This window comes from Dermochelys coriacea, chromosome 11 (genome assembly GCF_009764565.3).
Source record: "Dermochelys coriacea isolate rDerCor1 chromosome 11, rDerCor1.pri.v4, whole genome shotgun sequence".
Lineage (NCBI taxonomy): Eukaryota > Metazoa > Chordata > Testudines > Dermochelyidae > Dermochelys > Dermochelys coriacea.
The window spans coordinates 76,368,654-76,389,569 of record NC_050078.2 but is presented as its reverse complement, the minus strand read 5'-3'; the positions used below and the strand labels follow the sequence as shown (position 1 = coordinate 76,389,569).

Here is a 20,916-nt window from a genome sequence, read left to right as displayed (position 1 = left end):
TTGTGCCGGGGCAGCGGTTGTCCTCTGGGTCAGAGGAACAAAGTAAGGACTCAGGAATAGTGCCCAGGGTCGCAGTAAGTAGATAGATACAGCGGGGGGGCGGGGGGGATTGAGTCAGGGGCAGCGAGTGGTGGATGAAGGACAATAGTTTAATATTTGGGGAAAAACCTGTAAAATTAACCGCAACTGAACAGAAATAAAACTGGAGCGTAGGCTCTGAAGCAGCAAGGCCCGGGCAGGAATTTTGTGTGAAAGAGCTGGAATCCCCCACAACTCCAGAGCCCCAAAACCTCTTCTCCTTCCCACTGACCCACCCTGCCCCCTTCCTGGGTGCCCTTCCTCCACAAAGAGACATTCTAGGTTCTGCTGCACTGAGAAACTCTTAGGGTACATCTACACCAGCCCACCCCAGCACATCTACTCCCCTTCTCCTCCTCCTCCCTTCCCACTGTTCTGTTTCCCTGTCACCCAGGGCACAGGAATGCTTACCCAGTGAGGCCACAGTGGCATAGTTCTCCTGCATGACCTCCCTGTAGAGGGCTCTCTGAGCAGGGTCTAGCAGAACCCATTCTCCCTCCGTGAAGTACACAGCCAGCTCCTCGAAGGTCATCAGCCCCTGAAAGAACAAGCGTCACCCACTCAGAACCTGCTACTCAGTGACTACACCAGTATTCACAGGAGAGCAGGGCCAGTAAAATGAATAAATGAATAAACAGAAATCTGATGAGGTTCAACAAGGACAAGTGCAGAGTCCTGCACTTAGGAAGAAAGAATCCCATGCACCGCTACTGACTGGCTAAGCAGCAGTTCTGCAGAGAAGGACCTGGGGATTACAGTGGACGAAAAGCTGGATATAAGTCAGCAGTGTGCCCTTGTTGCCAAGAAGGCCAATGGCATATTGCCAGCAGATCAAGGGAAGTGATTATTCTCCTCTATTCGGCACTGGTGAGGCCACACCTGGAGTACTGTGTCCAGTTTTGGTCCCTCCACTTCAGAAGGGATGTGGACAAATCAGAGAGAGTCCAGCGGAAATAAACAAAACAAAATAAATAAAATAAAAATAATTAGGGGACTGGGGCACATGACTTACGAGGAGAGGCTGAGGAAACTGGGCTTATTTAGTCTGCAGAAGAGAAGAGTGAGGGGGGATTTGACAGCAGCCTTCAACTACCTAAAGGGGGGTTCCAAAGAGGATGGATCTAGACTGTTCTCAGTGGTAGCAGGTGACAGAACGAGGAGTAATGGTCTCAAGTTGCAGTGTGGGAGGTTTAGGTTGGATATTAAGAAACACTATTTCACTAGAAGGGTGGTGAAGCACTGGAATGGGTTACCTAGCGAGGTGGTGGAATCTCCATCCTTAGAAGTTCTTAAGGCCCGGCTTGACAAAGTCCTGGCTGGGATGATTTAGTTGGTGTTGGTCCTGCTTTGAACAGGGGGTTGGACTCTATGACCTTCCGAGGTCTCTTCCAACCCTAATCTTCTATGAATGCTCTGGGAAGGACACAGTAGCAGAGTCCAATCCCTATCCCACTCAGAGCAGCCAGGAAGCACCCGGGTGAGGGGAGAAAGAGAGAGCCCCTTCTTCCTGCCAGGATACACAGGGAGCAAGGCCTTTCACATTTATCACACACCAAGTAAGCAGGGGCTGGTACAGGAGATGGAACCCCAGGAGGGTCCAGGGACAGTCCCTGGTAGCAATCCCAAAACCCTAACCATAAAAACACAATAGATAGCAAATGGAGGAAAAGGGAAGTCAAAAGGAAAGTATATAAGTCAGCAGCTTGGAATTATAGAAAATTCATAAGGGAAGCAAAAGGTCAAAATGGGAAATCTATGGTCAGCAGAGTTAAGTACAATACAAAGGATTTATTAAAGTATATTAACAAGAAAGTATCTTAACAGCATTAGTCCATTACTATGATAGAATTATCAGTAATAATACGGAGAAGGCAAAAGTGTTCAATGAATATGTTCTGTACCAGAGGAAAAAAACAAACAGATGATACAATCATATGGTATGATGATAATGACACTCTTTATATTCCAGTAACAACTCATGAGGACGTTAAACAGCAGCTACTAAAGTTAGACATTTTTAAAATCAGCAGGTTTAGACAACTTGCATCCAGAAGTTTTAAAAGAATTGGCTGAAGAGCTCACTGGATCATTGTTGTTGATTTTCAATAGGTCTTGGAACACTGGGAAAACTTCAGAAGAATGGAAGAAAGATAGTCCTGTGCCAATATTCAGAATTTGAAAAGGGGATGACCAGGTAATTATAGGCCTGTCCATCTGACATTGATACCAGGTAAGGTACTGGAGCACCTGATAATTGCACTGATAAAAGATTAAAGGAGGTTAATACAATTAACACCAATCAACATAGGTTTAAATCCTAGCAAAATGACAGGTTTCAGAGTAGCAGCCGTGTTAGTCTGTATTCGCAAAAAGAAAAGGAGTACTTGTGGCACCTTAGAGACTAACAAATTTATTTGAGCATAAGCTTTCGTGAGCTACAGCTCACTTCATCGGATGCATCCATTTTCTTTTCTTTTTGCGAATCCTAGCAAACTAACTGCATAATTTTTTGGATGAGATTAGAAGTTTGGTTGATAAAGGTAATAGCATTGATGTAATATATGTAAATATCTGTAAGGCATTTGACTTGGTACAGAATGATCTTGGTACAGAACAATTCAAAATTAGCATTGCCCACATGAAATACATTTAAAAGTATCTAACTGATAGGTCTCAAAATGTAACTGTAAGTGGGGAACTATGGTTGAGTAGGTGTGTGTCTAGTGGGATCTCTTGGCACTGTGCTATTTAACATTTTAATCAATGACCTGAAAGAGAACATAAAGATATTATTGATAAAGTTTGCAGGTGATTCAAAGATTGGGAGAGGGGCAAATAACTAAGTGTATCGGAAGGTTCAGTCTTCAGCACTGAGAGTCTGGGAAGTTTTCCCACGTCTGGCAAGGGGGGTTATTTCCTGCTCCACAAACAGGGGAAGTCCCACTCCCAACCCCCAAGAGTCTGTTCCTTGAAAGCAAGCCCAAGAGTCAACTAGTTCCATCAGAATGGTCACACCCTGTCCCCTCCCTTTCTCTCCCTTGTGTATTTCCGGCCCCCCTCTTCCCACCTCCAGCAGCTCCCATCCTCCTGTGCATTTACTGCCCCTCTCCCTCCCGCCAGAACCCACCACCAGCTCCCAGACAATCCCTTACCTGAGACAGCTCCACTGACGCCATTTCCTTTATGCTGGGAAGATATGGAGCAAAATGTGGATGTTATTTTGCAGCCTGTCAGGGCGAGAAGGACAACCGGAGTGATTTCAGAAAGGGTTTTGTCCATTTCACATTCTCCATTCATCCCAGGCTTTCTCCCTGCAAAGAGAAAAGGAGTACTTGTGGCACCTTAGAGACTAACAAATTTATTAGAGCATAAGCTTTCGTATGTCCCTGCAAAGAGACATTCAAGGTTCTGCTGCACTGAGAAACTCTTAGGGTACATCTACACCGATACAGCTTAGGATTTCCTATTTTTGAGAGGTTTGAGTGTTGCTGAACTTGACCTGCTGGAAGGGCTCAGGACAGCACTGAGAACCCTTAGCGCTGCATTAATGAAATTTTCAGTGAATATGAATGTTCAACAAACAAACAGAAAAGGATGGTTCCCTGCCCCACCAGCCATTCACAGGCCCTGGGCTTGGCAACTTGAAGGGGGAAACGAAGGTGGATGGAGCTGGGAGGTTCCCTGGCAGTGGGAGGGGGTAGCAGCTGGGGATGACTGACAGTGGAGTTGGGGGGAGCAGGGTTGGGTCATGGGGTGGAGTGGGATGGCAGCTGGGACTGGGTAACCTGGGGCTGAGTGGTCTCCATGTGGGAGATTTGCTTCTCCCTTCCCCTCATGTGCCCCTTCCATGCTCCATTGCCAGAATGGGCACCCTGGGGAATGGCTCAGGGCTACAATTCCCTACCAAACAAGGACAAAGCACTGCAGATCCAAGGGGTAGGAAACACCCCAAATCTGTGGAAATATTAAATTAACACCAGAGAATTAGAGAGAAAATGGGGCAAAAGCTGAAATGGGAAATTGTCAATAATTGGAGAGAAAAGAAGGAGAACACAACAGATTTTATATCCATATTTGATAATTACAGATAAGTGGCAAAATCACAGCGGATTTCATGCTCCCTCACCCCTGTAATTTCCTGACTGCTCCCAACTCACATTGTCTCTCCCTCCATCTCTGTCCTTCCCCCACCCTTCCCTGCCTAGAACCTCCACACCCTAGACACACAAAGGGGAACAGAGCCGGTCTCTTCCCCTCCTCAATCCCCAGTTTTGCCACTGGGCAGATCCTGGCAGGAGATCAGTGGCTTCAGTGCTGTTAAGGCAGCTCAGATCCCACCCACAGGTGCATTGGGGGGGAGGGATAGCTCAGTGGTTTGAGCATTGGCCTGCTAAACCCAGAGTTGTGAGTTCAATCCTTGAGGGAACATGTAAGGATCTGGGGCAAAAAAAATTGGGGATTGGTCCTGCTTTGAGCAGGGGGCTGGACATTAGATGACCTCCTGAGGTCCCTTCCAAGCCTGATATTCTATTATTAACAACAAGTAGCAGATTCCCAAGAGTTGTGAGATCCGAGGCTCCTGGTGACATTTGTGGAGAGTCACTTTTCTGACCATCCCCTGGTCTCTCTGGAGTCTCCAGCTCAGCAGTTGGGGTTGGCAGAGCCTGGGGCTGCCTTAGGGGGCTAGTTCCAGGCACTGGAGGAAGTTCCCACCTGGACTGGGCATGGAGGAGGTTTTAATGAAGGTCTTTCCACAGCACAGACCCTGGGCTCAGCCAGGGCTCCCAGATCCCAGGGGAGGCAGCACCATCCCACCCAAGAAACTCAACCCTGATACCTTGAGTAAAGAGAGCAGCCTCCCCTCCCTTAGCAACAGCCAGAGCCCTCTGGTGACACCAGCTAAGTACACCACTTCCCGGATCTTATCCACTCCCATGTTAATCCAGAGTCACTCCTTTCCCTTCCTTGCAGCAACTCTGGAGTCAATGAGACCAGAAATGTGACACTGGGGAGGGGAAGATGCCAAAAATCTGTTTAAACACATCCTGGGAGGGGAGGTTCCAGGCCTTCCCCCCTGCCCTGCTCTCCATATCTGGGGCAAGGACTCAGGGCAACTATCTTCCCTCCAAACTCTGAACATCCTACAGTTCTGAAGGGGGAGAGAAACAAAATTTGTGATGATTTTATATTAGTATTTGATCAATGGAGAGAAAGTTATCACTGCCCCCAACCGGCCACTCACACAGGCATCAGGGAGTGCTGGCCAATTCTGCTTTAACAGGAGACAGGAGGGGATGGAGGAGCCAGAAGATACAATAAACTTCCATGCCCTGTCACTGGCTAATAATGGCCACCATGGACCCAAGCCAGAGGTGGCTGGGTCTCAGCACTGCAGGAAGAGACTCCTCATGGTGACCGTTCATCACGGGCTCTGGGGACCTTCTGGTGAAAGCAGCTATCGGAAAGTGAGGAGTTAGTACAGGAGGATGGAGCGTCTCAGCTGCTCTGGGTGCTGCCTGGAGGGGAACAGGGACCCACCCACGCACAGAGCAGGCCTCTCAGGGGAGTAAACCCCTTGTCTTGCACCATCTGGGGAAAGGAAATTCAGTCAGGGTCCAGCCACCTCTCCTGTTAGCAGCTGGGAGACACCGGATAGTGTGAGGCCCAGATGGTGTGAGGCCCTGCCTGGGATGTGTATCTGAAAGGGGGCAAGTCACTCTGATCAGCAACCCTGTGGATTTTAATGGAGACAAAGAGGGAAACAAATGATTCTCAAATGTGAGCGGGAAAGTTGATCACTGGGGAATTTAACCCCTCTGCAACCTCCGTTATGGAGAATGACTCAGGGCTACAGGGTCCCTCCAAAAAAGGAGAAGGGTCTGCACATGAAAAACAAGGGGAACTCCTACAAGCTGGAAGGGATTTTTTAAAATCAATAACTGATAATTATCTGGAAATGGCAAATTCTGAAATGTGACATCAGTGCTCAGTAACTAAAAAGAAAAGGAAGCAAATATGAGAAATTTCCACAGAACAGAGAAAAACAGAGAAGTTTGAAGGATTGTATATCAATAGTTGATACAAGGTAAGAGATAATATTTGAGTGGATTTCATATTTGATCATTAGGGAGAGAAAGGGCAAAATGCGCAAGGATTTTACAGCAAGCAATATTCACAAATGTAAGAAAAAGACAATGTCAGATGATTAGATGGGGAAAATCTCAGGGGATAATAAATCATAGATAACGAGAGAGAAAAATGGGGCAAAGTGTCCAGGAATTTTCTGTCAATATTTCAGAACGGAGGAGAAAATGGGGCAAAAACTAAACATTTCCCAATACAAGAGAAAAACAGCAACATCTGAGGGGACTTTACGTCGACATTGAAGAACGGGAGGGAAAAGCGGGAACATTTCAGGGGATTTGTGATGGATGCAGCTGGCCTTTGCCGCTCCCTACAAGAGAGCCCACAAGATCACAACATCCTGCGCCAGGAAACAGCCGAGGTGGGTCCTCTGGGTCTCTCTAGGGCCTCCACAGGCCTCCCAGAAGCAGCCACTGGGAGCAAAGGGGCGGCAGGGGCCCAGCAGCTCAGGCCCTGGCCGGACTGAAGGAGGAAAGCCGGGGGGCTCTTCCCGGGCCCGGTGAGAGAGAAGAAGCGAGGATGGCGCCCCGCGACAGGGCTGCAGATACAAGGGCCCTGTCGGAGGCGGCCCAGGGAATCGCAGCGATGGGCTGGAGCGGGCAGGACATGGCTGCTGGGTCTAGGGTCCCCAGGGTGGAGCCTGGGGCAAAAGCCGTGGCCGAGACCCGAGGACTCAGCGGGGCAGGCGAGGGGAAGCGACAGGGGTTTTACACCCCGACGGGCTCATTCTGGAGCGGCGGGGCGGAGGCGGGAGGATTGTATCGCTCTGGGAGAGGGAAGAGGTGAAATCGGGGGGGATTTAACCCCCCGGCTGGGCCCCGGCTCTTCTCCCCCCCCGTGATGTCCTGGCTGCACGGAGATGGGTAAATCCACCACAGCTCACACGGGCTCCCGCCTTGTCCCGGGCAGCCCCCGGCCGGCGCAGGCCCAGCGCGGGAGCCGCCCCCGGCGGGGATCCGGGGCCCCGGGGACGCGGCGCAGAGTCGCTCCCCGGCCCGGCCCCCCGGTTACCTGGTCTCCGGCCCGGGCCGGCCCGGCCCCGCGGGGAAGCCCCCTCGGCCGGGCGCAGAAGCCGCGGCCCCGAAGGTCGCCCCGTGGCCCAGCCCCGTGGCGCGGCCGCTGCTCGGCCCGGGCTCCCCGCGGAGGGAGGGAGGGAGGGAGGCAGCAGCGCCCTGCAACGTCCCCGCCCCGGCCCGGGGCTGCCGGGAGCCGCTCGGCCCTTTGTTCTCCCCAGCGCCGCCCGCTCCCGCCTCCCGCCTCCCGGCCCCGCCCCGCCCCGCCCCGCGGCTCCAGCCCCGCCCCCAGCGCCGGGCCCAGCGCAGCCCGGGCCCCGCCCCAGCCGCTCCCGCGCCGAGCACGGCGGGGCTGGGGAGGGGGCGGGGCCGGGCCGGCGCCTCCCGCCGCTCGCTCCCGTCGGCTGAGGCGCCGGCCCGGGGCTGGGCACGTGCCCTGCTGGCCTGGGGCCCCCGGGGCAAAGCCGGCGGGGGCGGGCAGAGGCCGGGCGGGGCAGGAGCCGGGGCGAGAAGGGGGCGCGGGCGCCGGCAGAGAAGCCGGGGGCGGGGGGCAGAGAGGATAACAGTGGCCGCGAACGGGGTGAACCGTCTGCCCCGGCTCGGGAACAGGGGGAAAGGGGGGCAGAAGGTCATGCCTGGCCTCTGGGCCCATGCCCCCCACCCCCAAACTGCAGACTCCCCTCACCGCCTCCTGACTGCAGCCCCCGCCGGGCTCCCTCTGCCCGGCCTGGGACTCACCCGTCCCCTGCAGAGCCGGGTTGGGAGCCGCAGCCGCAGCCGCAGCCGCAGCAGAGCCTGCCTGGCGCCCCTGGGTGAGAGCCGCCCGTGGGGAGCCGGAGCAACCCCCCTGCACACTCCCAATTCTAGCGGGGGGGGCTGCTGCTCTGAGGCAGGGGCTCTGCCCCCTCTGTGCTCAGGGCTGGAGCAAAGGGTTGGGGTACAGGAGGGGGGATTCAGGAATGGGAGGGGATGGGGCACGGTGTTTGGGTGCGGAGTGCAGGCTCTGAGAGGGAGTGTGGGTATGGGTAGGGGCTCAGGGCTCGGGCAGGAGGTTGGGGTTGGGGGGTGGGCTCCAGGGAGCGCTTATTTCAGGGGGCTCCCAGGAAGCAACTTCCAGCAAATGGAGCTCCGGAGCTGGCGCTTGGGGAGTGGGTGCCTAGGAGCCAGAGGGACATGCTGGCCACTTCCGGGAGCCACACGGAGCCGGCTGCTGTGGCCAACCGGCCTTTTAGCGGCCTAGTCAGCTGTGCTGACTGCAGACACCAGGGTCCCTTTTCCACTGGGTGTTCCAGTTGAAAACTGAATGCCTGGCAACCCTAAAACAAATGCTCCTTTAACACACCACTCCCCTCTCCTGCACTGCAACCCATTCACAGTTTGCCAACCAAGGACAGCCAAGAGCCAGAGTTCAGAGGTGCGTTCATGTGGGTTCAGCACCAGCCCTGAGGGGAGCAGCGACCAATGCAACTAGCTCACAGAGGTGGGGCTGGGTCACTGGAATCTCTGTGCTAACCCCATGTCCTGGGGTGGGCAGTAGAAAAGGGAACTCTTAGAGCTCAGACCTGTGGGTGCCCCCCAAGTTCATTGACACCCAGTGACTGTGAGAGCTGCAAACTGTGGAGCCTGGAGTTCAGGGCAAGCTGTGGCTGGGGTGCTAGGATGCAGGGCCCTGTGTACTGGCTGCCTGGAGGGAAAGAATACAAGCCCTGTCCTGGAGTTGCTGTAGGGGTTGGGGTTGGGGAGGCTGCAGTGGAGGGTCAGATTATGGCAATTTCCCCAGGACTGCTGAACCCCCTCTGCCAGTGACCCCGCAGGAGGACAGCCTGCTTCCAAACTCCAACGGGCTCCAGCTTGGGGTCTCTCTCTGTGATCTAAAGAGGAGCTTTACTCCTGTCCTGGGCAGGTGGATGTGCTTGGAATGCCCAACCCAGCCAAAGCACTCAGTTGGTGGAGATGCTTTATTCCCTGTTAGACCCAGCTGCCCCAGGGCACTGACGGGCCCTTTTACCTGAGTAGCTGTTCCCCACGGCGCAGTGCTGTGTAATCATCACCTTATTTAACTAGAGCCTCAAAGCACAGGATACTCTCCACTGTGGGACACACCATGTGGAGTCTGAAATGGATTTCACACAGAGCTGCATTACGGTTAATCTAGTACAAAAAGACAGGTTTCAGAGTAGCAGCCGTGTTAGTCTGTATTCGCAAAAAGAAAAGGAGGACTTGTGGCACCTTAGAGACTAACAAATTTATTAGAGCATAAGCTTTCGTGAGCTACAGCTCACTTCAAGCTTATGCTCTAATAAATTTGTTAGTCTCTAAGGTGCCACAAGTCCTCCTTTTCTTTTTGCTAGTACAAAAAGAGATCGTTCCCAGTATATATTTAAGGCAGTCAGTTACCAGACTGTGTCTCTGATACTCCAGTGTTGCCAACTCTCATGATTTTATTGTGTCTTTAGATTTGTGGTGTTGTTGCTGGAATCCTATTACAAGAGAAAAGCTTGGGGATGTGTAGCCACTACACCCTAAAGGCTCAAACGGCAGAAGACAAATTACAAGAACCCAACATTTATTTTGGAAAAAACCCTCATGATTTCTAGGCCAATCTGATGATTTGTCAGGGGAAACCCTGTCTTTTCTTTGCAGGTTGAAAACAAATGCACCCCAGCACCCAAGTCCCTTCAGAGTGCCACCTGTGGTATCCAGCCTCTCATCACAGGATACACACACAAATCTCAGAAACTCTATTCCCATAGGAACAGTGTAAATATTATAAGGGCCCTACCATCAATCAAACCCTAACCCCACCCTTTGAGCCCTTAAAACCCGCCCACCTGTCACCGGAAGCCCCTCCCCCCCATGGGGGGTATTACTTCCGGGTCAAGGCGGGCACATGACCGGAAGCAAGGTGTGTCATGTGACCCCTCTAAGAACTCCTCCCACTGCCCTCTACCAATCAGGATGGGTTTTGCCCCCTTAGGACCGCCCCAAGAGGAGATTTGACCAATCGGGGGCAGTTCAGGGGATGGGGGTTAGCTGTCCAGAAGCAGTTCATGTGACCCCTCTAAAAACTCCTCTCATCACCCTCTACCAATCGCGATGTTTCAGATGCATAGGACTGCCCCGAGAGAAGATTTGACCAAAATAGGGCAGGTTCTGGGATGGGTGAATCACCCAGAAGAGGGTCATATGACCCCTCTAAGAACTCCTCCCAGCGCCCTCTGCAAATCAGAGTGCAGCACCATCACCACATAAGGCCCAGCGCCGGGCAGAAGAGGCCATCTTTTACCAAGTACGTGTGTTTTAGAAATCGTGGAAACATGGACTCCTTCATCAGCCCCGTGAGAACTTCAGACTTCGTTTTATCCCTGAGGGTTTTCGACCATCTGCAGAGAAATCACTACATCGGCGACAGTTCCGAGGAGGAGGAGAGAGCGACCAAGGGGAGCCCTTTGGCCCAGCCATTGATGGATATGCCAGAACCTGAACCTGAAACCCAACTGCTGTGAGACACCCCGATGAGTTTGACGACCTCTTCTCATCCACCCCCCTGGAGAAGGAAGGCGAACGCAGCTCGGGAGAGTCACCAGCGGACAAGGTGAACCAAAAAGACGTCGCTCAGGTAAATGAATGATTAAGAAGTGATGGATGATGATGGGGTGTAACGGGTTAGGAACCGGAGGTTGTGTAAATCTAAAAACAAGCAGTGGGAACTTACACTTGTTTCTTGTCTGAAAATCTCTCAACATCTCTAGATGCCTTTCTAGAGGACCCGGAGGCCCTGGACAGTGTTGCATCAAGCAGCAAAGATGAACCGGGCCCACCTTGTTTTTGCTCAACGCCAATACAAATTGTTGAAGAGGACTCCGAGGATGACAGCTATGAGGAGTTTAGGAGGAGGTTTGGCATGTAACTAACTAAGCCAGTGCCACGTCATGAGTGTAAAAAAGTCATGCGGACTATTGTACGTGTTGCTGTTTATGCTGTCCTTAACCACTGTCTTAGGGAAAAGCTTTTTGAAGATTGTGAGGGCTGTGTCATAGATGCGCCAGGCCAGTGGTGCCATGACTGTGTGACTTGGACTTCAGTGGATATAAACTGCAAGCTCCGGGGCCTGTGTGCTGAGCTGGGTTTGGAAAGCTTATTAAACACTGTGATTGCCATAGGTTATGCTATGCAATGTCTGTGCCTCACCCAAGAACATATAGCGCAATGGGTGACCTTGATAAATGCTGTGCAATTCACTGGAGACCCTTACCGTGTTTTAAACAAAATGACCAAACCAGAAGATACCTGCTTGCAACGTTATATTGACCAACTAGTCTGCACAAAAATTACAGAACCCTGCTTAAGAAAAAGGCTATTTGTAAGAAATCTAAAAGGATTAAGTTAAAGAATGGTGAGGGGACAAACATGCGATATAAAACTTGGTAGCTGTAAATTAAAAAAAAAAAAAATTATTGAAAAGGGCTTTGTGACTATCTGTGTTTGTGTTAGAAGGCCTTTGACCCTTACGTGAGCTAAAAGTTTTAATGAAGCATCTTGGTTTGTTTTCAAGGAGCTGTATGTCTGAAGACCCTCGAGGCTAAAACAAAGTCTGAAGTTTTCATGGGGCTGGTGAAGGAGTCCATGTTTCCACGATTTCTAAAACACACGTACTTGGTAAAAGATGGCCTCTTCTGCCCGGCGCTGGGCCTTATGGGGTGGTGGTGCTGCATTCTGATTTGCAGAGGGCGCTGGGAGGAGTTCTTAGAGGGGTCATATGACCCTCTTCTGGGTGGTTCACTCATCCCGGAATTTGCCCTATTTTGGTCAAATCTGCTCTCGGGGCAGTCCTATGCGACTGAAACCCATCAGGACTGGTAGAGGGTAATGGGAGGAGTTTTTAGAGGGGTCACATGAACTGCTTCTGGACAGGTAACCCCCATCCCCTGAACTACCCGATTGGTCAAATCTCCTCTCGGGGCGATCCTACGGGGGCAAAACACATCCTGATTGGTAGAGGGCAGTGGGAGGAGTTCTTAGAGGGGTCACATGACACATCTTCCGGGGACTTCCGGAGACATCTGGGCAGGGTTTAAGGGGTCAAGGGGCGGAGTTAGGGTTTGATTGACAGTAGGGCATTTATACTACTAGTGTACTCTCAGTATTTGCCATAATACCTCTCCTGTATTATGCAGAGCACTTGAGTTCTATTAAAAAATAAATGGAAATTTCTTTATGAAAGAATATTCAAAGAGAAATCAATATGAGAGATGGGAACAAATGGCAACATATAAAACAACATCATAACACACATTCTAAAAGCCTATACTTAGCTAGATACTTAGATTCTAAGGCCAGAAGGGACAAATAGTGATTATCCAGTCTGACCTCCTGTATAGCACAGGTCAGAGAACTTCTCCAAAATGATTCTTAGAGCCGATCTTTTAGAAAAACATGTAATTTAGATTGAAAAATTGTCTCTGATGGAAAATCTATCACAACCTTTGGTAAATTGTTCCAATGGTTAATTACTCTAACCATTAAAAATATACACCTTCTATCCAGTCTGATTTTTCTCTAGCTTCAACTTCCAGACACTGGACTGTATTAGAGCTTTCTCTGCTAGATTCCTGAGCTCATTATTAAATATTTGTTTCCCATGTAGGTACTTATAGACTGATCAAGTCACCCCTTAACCTTCTCTTTGGTAAATTACATAGATTGAGCTCCATGAGTCTATCACTAACAGGCGTGTTTTCTAATCTTTTAATCATTCTTGTGGCTCTTCTCTGACCCCTCTCCAATTTATCAACATCCTTCTTGAATTGTGGGCACCAGAACTGGACATAGTATGGCAGCAGTGGTTGCACTCTGCAAATACAGAGATAGAATAACCTCTCTACTCCCACTCGAGATTCCCCTGTTTATGCATCCCAAGATTTCATTAGCTCTTTTGGCTACAGCATCACACTAAGAGCTCATACTCAGCTGATTATCTACTATGACCCCCAAATCTTTTTTCAGACTTTCTGCTTCCCAGGATGGAGTCCCCCATACTGTAAATATGGTCTACATTCTTTGTTCCTAGATGTATATTTTTACATTTAGCTGCATGAAAAGCATATTGCTTGCATGCATTTCACCAAGCAATCTAGCTTGCTGTGAATCAGTGACCTGTCCTCTTTATTTTTCACCACTCACACAATTTTTGTCACTTGCAAACTTCATCAGTGATGATTTTATGTTTTCTTCTGAGTCATTGATGAAGATGTTAAATAACATAGGGCCAAGAAATGATCCCTGTAGGACCCCACTGGAAACACACCAGCTTGATGATGATTCCCTGGTACAGTGACATTTTGAGACCTATCAATTATCAAACTTTTAATCCATTTAATGTGTGCCATGTTAATTTAATATCACTCTAGTTTTTTAATCAGTGTAGTGAGATACCAAGTCAAATGCCTTACAGAATTATAAATAAATTACCTCAAAGCTATTATCTTATCAACCATACTTGTAATCTCATTTTAAAAAAGATATCAAGTTAGTTTGACAGGATCTAGTTTCCATACATGCACGTAGATTTGCATACATTATCCTACTTTCTTCCTTTATTAATTGAGTCCTGTGTCAGCCACTTAATTATCCTGCCCAGTAGCTATGTCAGGTTGACAGGCCTATAATTACTCAGGTCATCCTGTTTAGCCTTATAAAAATTGGCACAACATTAGCTTTCTTCCAGTCTTCTGGAACTTCCTTTGTGCTTCAAGATTTATTGAAAATCAACATGAAAGGTTCAGGTTTCAGAGTAGCAGCCGTGTTAGTCTGTATTCGCAAAAAGAAAAGGAGTACTTGTGGCACCTTAGAGACTAACAAATTTATTAGAGCATAAGCTTTATCGGATGAAGTGAGCTGTAGCTCACGAAAGCTTATGCTCTAATAAATTTGTTAGTCTCTAAGGTGCCACAAGTACTCCTTTTCTTTTTATGAAAGGTTCAGTGAGCTTGTCAGCCAGCTCTTTTAAAACTCTTGGATGCAAGCTATCTGCACTTGTGATTTAAAAGTGTCTAAGTTTAGTAACTTCTGTTTAACATCCTCCAAAGATACTAGTGGAATGGAAAGAGTATTATCACGATATCATGAGACTCCATCATCTATTTTTTCCTCAAATACAGAACAGAAATATTTATTGAACACCTCCGCCTTTTCTGCATTATTATTGACAGTTCTACCATTTGCATCTAGTAATGGACCAATACCGTTGTTAGGATTCTTTTTATTCCTAATATGTGTTAAAAACTTGTAGACTCAGACTTTCAGGCCAGAAGGGACCATTGTGTTTATCTAGTCTGAGCTCCTGCACATCTCTTTTCAGCTTTGTGAAATTGGTCATATTAAATTCTGGGTGTCACACTTTAGGAAAGGTGTGGATAAACTGGAGAGAGTCCAGCGGAGGAGAGAAACAAAAATGAGAAAAGGTTTAGAAAATCTGACCTATGAGGAAAGGTTAAAAAAAACGGGGCATCTTGAGTCTTGAGAAAAGAAGTCTGAGAGGGGCCCTAAGATCATTATGCAAATATACTAAGGGTTGTTATCCAGAGGATGGTGATCAATTGGCCTCCATGTCCCCTGAAGGTAGGACAAGAAGTATTGGGGATAATCTGCAGCAAGGGAGGTTTAGGTTAGATATTAGGAAAAACATTCAAACTATAAAGGTAGGTAAACTCTGGAACAGGCTTCCAAGGGGGGTTGTGGAATCCCTCTCATTAGAGGTTTTTAAGAACAGGTTGGACAAACATCTATCAGGGATAGTCTAGATTCTTATTGGCTTCAGCTCCCAAGAGCAAAGTCTGACTCTGTGCTACCTGGCTGGTCTTCTGTGGGAACGTCTCCTGGCTGGGCCTGAGCCCCCTTCCGAGGGGCGATGGGGTTCGGCGGGTCTGTGCTGTGTCCTCTCCAGAGAGTGAGGGAGGACAGTGAGTGACACCCCTGTGTGCAGATGATCTCCTCACTCAGTGGCTGCCAGTGCTCTAGCCCAGCACTGAGTGTCCCAGAGAGGAGCGGGGAGAGGCCAGGTTGGGTTGGGATTTTGGAGAAGTGATGTAGTTCTTGCGGAGGCCGGTTCAGGTCTCGGGATTGCTGGGTGCTCTGCACCTCTGACCTAGCAGGTGCCTTGTGCAGTGCGACTGTTGTCACCAGTGAGCCCCCCGCAGATAGCACCCCTGTGCGCTAGGCCTTGGGGCAGCTGTGAGAGCAGGAGTCAGAGCAGGTCCCTGAGGATTGGTAGCCTCCTGCCCTGAGTCTCAGAGACCCTTTCCACCACAGAGGTGGATGGACGTTTCATCTCGGTGCTCCCCCCCAGTTGCTAGCTGATGCCCCTGAGCTAGCGCGTTCCACTCTGTGTCCTGTGGGACCCCCCTTGCGGGCGGGGTCTCCAGAGCCCCATGCTAAGGGGCTGATCTGCAATCCTAGGCAGGGGGGACACGGCCATCCAGGTGAGGTGATGGGTCTTGAGCTCCGTGACCAGGAATGTGCCCTGCGCTGAGCTGCCAGCATGGCAGGGGCTGGCCTGTGGGGGCAGGTGGGCTGCTCTGTCTCTCACTCAGGCCCCTCTGCAGCTTCCTGACTGGGAAAGTGACTTTAAAATAGCATCTCGATGGTGGGGTCGATCTCTTCTGATTGCTGAGGGGAAGCTGCCCGGCCCACCCCACCTCGCGCCGTCCCTGCAGCGCGGCCTGGCTCAGTTCATTGGTGCAGGGACAGATCCCTGCTGCACTGAGGAGTGTCACAGACGAACGGCTAGACAACGCCAAGCAAAGCAAGTGTCATGTTAACCGCACAGCCCCTGAGCTAGCGCAAAGGAGACTCTGTGCCCACCCCCTGCTGCCACTGACCCACCCCTGCCGGCCCCTCCCAGAGAGTAATGGGCTCATGTGCTTCCATGGGCCTTTCATCTGAGGTTCTCCAAAGTCTGTGACAAACGTGGGTGAGTGTTGTCCCTGCCCCTCTGTCCCTGCCCCTGCTGCTGTTGTAAACAGGTCTGATTACCTGGGGGAAGGCGAGGGAGGGGAAGGGGAATGGGCAGTGTGGGGGAGGGCAGGACCTTGAATCAGCGCAGGCTGTGAGTTCCCTTTCTGCACTGTGCCCCCAGCTGCCAAGGGGCCAGATGAAGCCCAGCGCCTCTGTGAATCCTGGCTGAATGCTGGGAACGGTGCCCCTCACACAGATAAGGAGAGTCCTTCTCTCACCCCTTTGTGGCACTAGAGACCCAACCCCTGCTGGCTGACGGGGCACATGCAGCCGAGCCGGGCGGCGTTGGCGAGCAGTGGTACCGCAGCGCCGGCTCCTGGAGGCGTTCTCGGCTTAGGACAGTGCAGTGTGTGCGCTCACCATGCAGCCTCCATGCTGGAGTCGTTACTCTCCGTACTCGCAGCCCGAATGGAATTACATGTCACAGCCCTGGAGGGGGAAATGCCAAAGAAAGCCACCTCAGGAGCATCGAACCTCAAAAAGGGGAACTGCAAAAAAATGAGGACGCTTGTGAAATGGAAATTGAAAACAACATGCCAAGGTGAAATGCCAGCAAACGTCATGGAGACTATTTAAAAACACCATACTAGAGGATTACACTAAATCTATACTGCAAATAAAAAAAAACAGTATGAGGATCCAAAAAATGCCACCATGGCTAAACAGCAGAGTAAAAGAGGCACTTAGAGGCAAAAAGGCCTCCTTTAAAAATTGGAAGTCAAATCCTAGTGAGGAAAATACAAAGGAGTATAAACTCTGGCAAGTCCAATGAAAAGTATAATAAGGCAGGCCAAAAAAGAATTTGAAGAGCAACTAACAAAGGGCACAACAACTAGCACAAATTTATTTTTGAATACATGAGAAGCAGGAAGTCTGCCAAACAGCAAATCCACTAGACGATCGAGGTACTAAAGGAGCACTCCAGGAAGACAAGGCCGATGCGGAGAAGCTAAATGAATTCTTTGCATCTGTCTTCATTGCAGAGGATGTGGAGGAAATCCATACACGCCAGCCCTTCTTTTTAGGTGACACACGTTAGAATTATAGAACCATCAGGTCAGAAGGGACTGCAAGGTTCATCTAGTCTAACCCCTACCAAGATGCAGGACTTTGTGTGTCTAAACCACTCCAGCTGGGATCCCTTAACTGCAGGAGCTTCCTTACATCCTTCACTTCTCTGACCATTGGTTTGCTGCATCTTTGAATCCTCTCTCTATATCATTTGGCTCCAGCAGCTAGTTACCCAGGCTACACTCCCATTGGCATCAGTGGGGTATCCTGGGCTGTGAGGGCTGCAGGTTTTGGTCCATGGTCAATGCAGGTGCTATAGCTGCTGCACACCTACATGGTGATTCCTGCAGCCCATCGTGAATCCTGGCAGTGGGAATGGAGAGGGAGTGTCTGCAGGCAGAGCTTTCCATGGCTTCCTGAATGGGAGCCTGACAGGGCTTGTGCCATTGGTGGTGAAGGGCCCAGATTCAATCCCCACCCATGCCCATGGTGTCATGGGATAAGAGGGAAGGTCCTCTCATGAGTAATTGGTTAAAAGATACAAAACACAGGGTAGGAATAAATGGTCAGTTTTTAGAATGGAGAGAGGTAAATAGTGGTGTCCCTCAGGGGTCTGTACTGTTCCACATATTCACAAATGATCTGGAAAATGGGATAAACAGTGAGGTGGCAAAGTATGCAGATGATACAAAACTATTCAAGATAGTTAAGTCCAAAGCAAACTGAGAAGAGCTACAAAGCAATCTCACAAAACTAGATGACTGAGCAACAACATGGCAGATGAACGTCAATGTTGATAAATGCAAAGTAATGCACAGTGCAAAACATAATCCCAACAATACATATAAATGATGGGGTCTAAATTAGTTGTTATGACTCAGGAAAGAGATCTTGGAGTCATCGTGGGTAGTTCTCCCAAAACATCCACTCAATGTGCAGCGGCTGTCAAAAAGATGAACAGAATGTTGAGGAATCATTAGGAAAGGGATAAATAATAAAACAGAAAATATCATATTGCCTCTATTTAAATCCATGGTATGCCCACATCTTGAATACAGTGGGCAGACCCAGTCGTCACATCTCAAAAAAAGATATATTGGAATTGGTAAAAGCATAGAAAAAGGAAACAAAAATGATTAGGGGTATAAAACTGCTTCCATATAAGAAGAGATTAAAAAGACTGGGACTTTTCAGCTTGGAAAAGAGAAAATTAAGGGGGAATGTGATGAAGGTCTGCAAAATCATGATTAGTAAGTAGTAAATAAGGAAGTTTCTCATATCACAAGAACTAGAGCTCATCAAATGAAATGAATAGGCAGCAGGTTTAAAACAAACAAAAGGAAGTATTTCTTCACACAACACACTATCAACCTGTGGAACTCTTTGCCAGGGGATGTTGTGAAGGCCAAGACTATAACAGGGTTCAAAAAAGAACTAGATAAATTTATGAAGGATTGATCCATTAATGGCTATTAGCCAGGTTAGGCAGGGATGGTGTCCCTAGCATCTGTTTGGCAGAAGCTGGGAGTGGTCAAGAGGGGATGGATCACTTGATGATTACTAGTTCTATCCATTCCCTCTGAAGCACCTGGTCCTGGCCACTGTCAGAAGATAGGATGCTGGGCTAGATGGACTTTTGGTCTGACCAAGTATGGCCATTCTTATGTTCTTCTTATGTTTTGTGTGTGGCCACGGTTTTCGTTACCCTTCGGTGTAGGCTGTTGAGGAGGTGGAGGAGAACCTAGCCATGGAGGAGGCAGTGTCTTGGGGCCTCAGCAGCACCGGAGTTGGGGGAGCTGGGTGGGAGGTTCTGATACGTGAGGTTTCACGTGAGGTTTCACATGGGGTCCATGGAGCTGGAGAGGACAGAGCTGGGCCCAGAGTCCCAGGGCAGCTCCTCAGTTAGTTCCTGGAAGACCCAAAGGAGAATGTGAGATTCAGGCCTCACTGATCCCTGGGCACTTCCCAAAGAGGAGGCTGCCCAGATACAGCCAGCAGGGTCCTCTGGCAACACAGCTGGGCCCTGCCCTCCTGGTTCTTTCCTTCCCGTCCAACTTGACCCTTCCTCTGCCCTTCAATGCCTCCCAGTCGCCCCCTACTTCTCCACCTCCAGCCTCAGCTGCCCTCCAGCCCCACAATTTCCCACTTGTCCTCTATCACTTACACCCAGAATTACCCCTTCTCTGCCGTCCAATCCTCAGCCCCAGGAATCCCTACTCCCTTCTGCCCCCTTCACCCCACTGATCTCTCCCCCAGCCCTGGGGAGGTCTCTTCTCATCCCAGGTCTCCTGCCCTCCCTCCAGGTACCTGGTCCCACGTTCCACTCACCATGACCCTTTCCTCCAGGCCACTTTAGAGTTGGACATCTCCAGGGTGTCCTGCCAGCTCTTCTGTGCTGCGAAGTGCACCGGCGATGCAGGAAGTGGATCTGCTCAGCCATGTCCTGAACTCTGCACGATGGGAGCCGGAAATAGAGAGTCTGTTAGCCAGAGATACCTCATGCCATTTGTGATGAAGCAGGACTGTTCTTAATGTTTCCTCTGAATAGTGTGGTGGTGCCTCAGTTTCCCCTATGCAGTTCTTAAGTATCTAGGTGGTGGGATAAGGGTGTATGATCGTTGCAGAGCCCTAGAGGGCAGGTATGTGCAGGGGTCTGGACACAGAGAATGGCCAACACCCTGTTTCCTGGCACCTGATGGCCTGGCCCTTCCCCCCTGCAAGGTGAGAGCTAAAGGGTGGGAGAACAAAGGAATCTGGTGCCCTCCTGGCCCGGGAAAGGGACAAAGCCCAGAGGAAGAGGGGCTGGAGAGAGTTTCAGTTTGGGGCTGGCTGGGGACATGGAGTGAAGTGCAGACGTGGTTGTCTGGCTCACTGCCCCCCAAAATGGACCCAGCTGAGGGGTCCTATTCTTTGTACCTACAAGCTCTGCTTTAGACCATGTTCCTGTCGTCTAATAAACCTTCTGTCTTACTGGCTGGCTGAGAGTCGTGTCTGACTGCGAAGATGGGGGGCAGGACCCTCTGGCTTCCCCAGGACCCCACCTGGGCGGACTCGCTGTGGGAAGCACACGGAGGGGCAGAGGATGCTGAATGCTCCGAAGTCAGACCCAGGAAGGTGGAAGCCGGGTGAGCTGTGTGTCCTGCAGACAGGCTGCTCCCAGAGAGGAGGCTACCCCAGAATCCTGCCTGGCTTCGTAGGGAGCAGTTCCAGAGCATCGCCCGGGGACTCCATGACACCATTCAAACTGGCTCTGGGGCTCATGCCAACCATGGGGGAGGCCAGGAAAGGGCCTCCCTTTCCCAAAACCAGCACCTCCTCCATCAGAGGCAGGGACAGGAGCTGGGACATGGCCTGTGGAGGGAGGGGACCCTAGATTGTGTGGGACAAATGTCACCTTCTTGGGGGATCTCAAATCTTAGGGGAGAAGCATCACCAGTAGGGGCTGTAGATTGTCAGGGACTAGAGCCCTCCACAGGGAGCGAGCAGGGATGGGACGAGGGGCAGGAAAGATTCGGTTCCCACTAAGATAGGCCATGTTTATATCTTGTCTGCACCCTGGAGATGTTCCATGATGACCTCTGGGCAGCTTCCTCCATGGCATCCTCCTCCTCCTCCTCCTTCATTATCAGATCCAATTCCTCCTCTTCCACTCTGT

At 50.3% G+C, this 20,916-nt stretch overlaps 1 protein-coding gene across 15 annotated transcripts in view; it reads right to left on the bottom strand.

Annotated features, from left to right (window-relative positions):
• Positions 1-20,916, bottom strand: part of LOC119863814 (zinc finger protein 665-like) — a 113,981-nt gene that overhangs the window by 36,756 nt on the left and 56,309 nt on the right. For 2 of the 15 annotated variants that reach the window (XM_043505774.1, XM_043505778.1), the window contains exons 2-3: positions 3,231-3,305; positions 490-616 (exon numbers count right to left, since the gene is read on the bottom strand). The exons of 6 other annotated variants lie outside the window; for them this stretch is intronic. In XM_043505774.1, coding sequence (XP_043361709.1) covers positions 490-616; positions 3,231-3,305 — 202 coding nt within the window. Of the gene's footprint in view, positions 1-489; positions 621-3,230; positions 3,306-7,233; positions 7,481-20,916 lie in introns of those variants that run through there. 7 more of the 15 variants (XM_043505789.1, XM_038422753.2, XM_043505785.1 and 4 more) reach the window with 7 other exon arrangements.